General features: G+C 44.9%; 1 protein-coding gene across 3 annotated transcripts in view; it reads left to right on the forward strand.

The window, feature by feature from the left end:
- Positions 1-4,941, forward strand: part of EIF4E2 (eukaryotic translation initiation factor 4E family member 2) — a 40,289-nt gene that overhangs the window by 21,730 nt on the left and 13,618 nt on the right. Inside the window, exon 7 of one of the 3 annotated variants that reach the window (XM_011980233.1) lies at positions 3,131-3,209. The exons of the other annotated variants lie outside the window; for them this stretch is intronic. Within the exon in view, the coding sequence (XP_011835623.1) occupies positions 3,131-3,176 (46 nt within the window). The 3' untranslated portion in view covers positions 3,177-3,209. The remainder of the gene's footprint in view (positions 1-3,130; positions 3,210-4,941) is intronic. 3 annotated transcript variants of the gene reach the window in all.

Below are 4,941 nucleotides of genomic sequence, written 5' to 3' on the forward strand. Positions count from 1 at the left end.
TGCAGCCTCTATGCCTCTTATTTCATCTCCTACTGCTCTCATCCTTTCTCTCTCTGCCCAAGCCGCATGGGCTGTCGTAGTTCTTCCTATGCACCAAGTACATTCACAGCTTGGGACATTTGTGCCATCTTTCTGTGTGGGACATTCTCCCTTCAGATAGCCTTATGACTTGCTCCCTTGCTCTGTTCGAATCTCTCCTCATTAGAGAGGCCCTCCTCAGCCATCCTGTCTAGGAGTGCAGTGCAAGAAAGTTCAAGCATAGCCATTGGCCCTTGCAAAAGTCCCTGTGGAGTGAGGAAGTGTAATTTTTTTCCTGAAGGATTGGGAGAACGCCTGTGTTCAGATCACAGATGGTGGGGGAAGCTGACACAAGGTGATGCTTAGGAGGAGGCAGGTGACAAATCACCTAGGGCTTTATCAACTGTGTTACGGACTTGGGTCTTTAGAAGAGCACACGGGATGCTGGGGGTGGGGTGGGAGGGGTGGATCACGGAAGGCTTCTCTGGTAGGGAACGGTAGTGTTGGATGAAAAAGTGGAGGTCAGAAGCCTTCAGGTGAGAGACGTTGTTTCAGGACAGGAGCAGAGGCCAAAACTAGCTTAGGATATGCCAGGATGTAAAAGCAGAGAATGTTGGTGGCAGAAATAAGACACATACCAGTTTTATGCTCAAGGAGCCGAGATGGACAAGAATAACCAACACAGAGCGGACTGTGAAGAGTTGTCACGTTAGGGGTGCACGCAACCCACACTCCAGTCAAACTATGCCATCACTGTCCCTACATCATGGGGCACACTTTCCATCTTCTGGGTCTTGCTCATCCCCTTCCCTTTGCATGAGATGCCATCCCCAGCGCCTCTGGCCATCCTTCTCATATGGTATCTTCTCCAAGAAACCTTTCCTGATCCCAACAACTAGAGGAGTTACTGTCCTCCTTGGAGCCTTTTTACCCTTTGTACTTGTAAAGTGGTACTGTCTGTTCCTCCTTTTGGCATACCTTCCCCCTGGTAAACTACTGCTTTTGAAAAATTTTTTAATTTTCGTGGGTACGTAGTAGGTGTATATACTTACAGGGTGCACTCATGTATTTTGATACAGGCATGTAATGTGTAGTAATCACATCAGGGTAAACAGGGTGTCCATCACTTCAAGCATTTATCCTTTGTATTACAAACAATCCAATTATACTCTTCTTCTTCTTTTTTTTTTTTTTTTTTTTTCTGAGATGGAGTCTTGCTCTGTCACCCAGGCTGGAGTGCAGTAACGTGATCTCTGCTCACTGCAACCTCTGCCTCCTGGGTTCAAGGGATTCTCTTGCTGGGAGAATCCTAGTAGCTGGGATTCTCTCCAGTAGCTGGGATTACAGGTGCCCGCCACCACACTCGGCTAATTTTTTTGTATTTTTATCAGAGACGGGGTTATTCACCGTGTTTGCCAGGCTGGTCTTGAACTCCTGACCTCAGGTGATCCGCCCGCCTCAGCCTCCCAAAGTGTTGGAATTACAGGCATGAGCCGTGGTGCCCAGCCGTGAGGAAATTTCTTAACCCAGATTCTTCATGTTGAGGTTTAACATATAGTGAAGATACTAATGAAGAAACTGGGAGGGGAATATAATACTGGAATGGAGTAGGACAGAGCCATGAAGTCCGTATTTCTTCAGGTTCTTGACAGAGAACTGCTCAGTGTAGGCTAGTGTAAGGATGGCCCTTCCTGGAAACAAAAGGGTAAATGACATGAAGCTTCAACACAGCCATGTAATTTCTTGTTGGCACCTAAGTGGTTTAAAAAGGAATTTAAATTTCACTATTACAGTGAGGGGTTTCCCTGGGTCATTGCTGAAGCATTGGATTTTGCTTTGCCCTTGTCTTCATTTGGAGTAAAGAGTGAGATTGCCTTCTGATGTCACTCAGGGATTCACAAAGTGCATCACATCACCATCTTTCCAGAAAGAGCTCTGAAACAGGTATCTTGCTGTGGACACTGAGTTTGGGAATTGACAAAGACTGGCATACTTGTTTGGCAGTCTTACATTTTTCCTTAATTTAGTTAGCACATACACTAGGAGCTTTCGTAATAATTCTCTGAAGAAAACATGAACTGCAGATCTACCTCCTCTAAGAGGTAGATGGTTGACTTATAAATGTAGTGTATTGTCACCCTGGGTACTATGTCACCAAATTAAACCAAGAATGGAGTAACAATAATGAGGAACTTCAGACTTAGAAGCACCATATTTTATTTATAATTCCCAAGGAACTCATCAGTTTGGAGCTGAAAAGTGGCTAGCGCTTAGGGAGGAAATCAGCTCCCCTGAGAAAACTTGAGTTTGAGCCTCCAGAAGCATAGGGGATCTGGTTTTCTCCTGTGACTAGTCCAGCAGTCACCAAGAGTCTTTTCTCTGTGGAGCACCATTCTGAAAGGCCACGTACCCCTCTGTCACATTTCTTATCCCTTCCCAACCTAATTTCAGAATTAAGCTAATCAGCATGAAAATTGTAATGGGCATTGTTCCCTGGAAATTTTGAACTACCGTGACTTTAAATTTTCAGATAGTAGTTACATAAGCACTTAAGAAACAGGTGGAAACTGACATATTGAAAGTCTGAGTGTAGAAGGGTTAGAAGGTTGGAAATATGAAAGCAGAGAAAGTGTATACTTTCCTCCTTGCATCTTTAGACATAATGCTGTTGGGAACTGGCCTTTACCCTCAGTGAGGCCTGATGAAGAAAAATTGTTTCTGCCACCTGTGCACGCATACCCAAGGCAGAAAGGACAGGGAGTGTCACTGTAAATTGGAAGTGTTTTTGGTGACAGTTGAGCGTCAGCTCTGACCTTACTGGCCTCCCCTGGAGCCTTGTTGAAGGAACACTGGTGCAAATCCTTGAGGGAACAGGGGCAGACTTCTCAAGTGAAGCAAGCAGAAGTGCCCGCTGGCCCTGAAAGGGTAGGCTGCACTGCTCCTCGGAAAGGAAAGTCCAGTGGGACCTCGCTGCTCTGCTCCCAGGTACCTGTGGCTCCACTCGACTTGGAGGGCATCTGAAGGGGGATGTGGGGTTATTGTGTCTGCTCTCTGTGTTCAAAAGCTTTTGATCTGAATGTGCTATTGTGTTTTTTTGTCTCTGGTTTGCCAGGGCCTGGGAGGAGTTTCATGGCCTGGTGAACAGCAGCGGCCGCTGATCGGACGCTCCCCCTCTGTCTCTCACACTCAGGGTAGGGCCTTGTCTATCTTCTCTGTAACCCTGTGACATACCTCTCATTCATAGGACCCCTCTTCCCATTTACCCCCAAACTTGCCACTGTCAACATTGAGCCTCAGAGAAAAACATAAGTCCTAAACCACGATTGTCATCCTCCCTGGGTCCCATGTCTCCTGGTGAACCCCTGAGCAGGCCACTTCACCTTATTATGCCCCTATTTTCTCATCTGAAAAGTGAGGCTCCATGGATGAAAAAGTCTCTGAGGTCTCTTTTGATGCTAACATTTCATGATGGTAAACGTGCCACAGATGCTTTTTCTTTTTTGCTCAAATGCCATTTTTAAGCCATCTGGCAATGTCCTATGACTAAAAGGGCATTTCCACAGGCCCCAACATGAGTTACGTGAGAGGTATGTCTCCTGTTTGCTGGTGTCATGTGTCAGTTGTGAGGAAACGGTAATATAAATTCAGGGTTTCCGCAATGTCAGTAGTGGGGCTGGATTTCAGGGCTGTGTGCGTAGCAGTTGTTCCAAGCTGTACTTTCACTAGACCAGCGCAACTGTACTAGCAGGGAGAGGCACTGAGATAACAAAGACTGAGGCAACTAAAGCATTGACTTTGGGAATATTTGTATTTCAGTTAAGAGAGTATCAAGTCCATGTTTGTCTCTGTAGCAGAGGGAGCTGGGTGAATCTATTCTGAATGAGAGGAATGGATGAAAGACCAATATCTGCATGTGCTGGAGATGACAGCCTTTTCCTGGACATCAAACTGTCCCTGCCACTAACATCCCTAAGAAATAGAGTATTTCTGAAATTGGAACAGAACATGTCAATTGTAATAGCTACCTCAGAATTCCCCCTTCCCAAGAAGGAGATGAGTGCTTTCCAGAAAAGGAGACCTGCATCCCTCACGTGGGCTGGAAGAGACAAGATGACACTCTGAGGGACAGCAGCAGGTGGCCAGGCCTGAGAGCTCGGGGGTGTAGGTGTGATATACAGATAAAACTAGTTGCAGAGTGCCTGCACACACAAGTGATGCCACCCATACCTTTTTTGTCTTGATAGTTTGATTTCTTTATTATAAATTCAGTCTTCTGGTGGTTCAAAATTTAAAAGGATTCTCTTTAAGATGTAGTCAACATTAGTGCCTGGTATCATGGCACATGTCTATTGTCCCAGCTACTTGGAGGCTGTAGTGGGAGGATCACTTGAGTCCAGAAGTTCAAGGCCAGCCTGGGCAACATAGTAAGACCCTGTTTCTAAATATATGTCTGTGTATTTGTGCATATATATAAGTGTCTGTATATATAGTCAACATGGAATTCCAAGAGGTCTGCTAGTATACACAAAGAGGGAGGAAAAAGGTACCAGCTCTAATAGTAGATAAATCATTGATTTGTAAGGTAAAAAATAGTAAATATTTGAAATAAGATATTAAGTTAAATTTTCAGAAGCCAGGTACTATAATGGAGCTATTTTTAAAATGCTATCATATTTAATTATTTCTAAGGTTTTTTTTTGGCTTTTAATATTTTTTTCAATCCTGTTTCTTCTGTAAGGCTTTTAATATTCTTAAATTTGGGTTGCTTGGCTGGGCGCAGTGGCTCACGCCTATAATCCCAGCACTTTGGGAGGCCAGGGCGGGTGGATCACGAGGTCAAGAGATCGAGACTATCCTGGCCAACATGGTGAAACCCCATCTCTACTAAAAATACAAAAATTAGCTGGGCGTGGTGGCACGCAC

The sequence above is a fragment of the Mandrillus leucophaeus genome, unplaced genomic scaffold, assembly GCF_000951045.1.
Source record: "Mandrillus leucophaeus isolate KB7577 unplaced genomic scaffold, Mleu.le_1.0 Scaffold21, whole genome shotgun sequence".
Classification (NCBI taxonomy): domain Eukaryota; kingdom Metazoa; phylum Chordata; class Mammalia; order Primates; family Cercopithecidae; genus Mandrillus; species Mandrillus leucophaeus.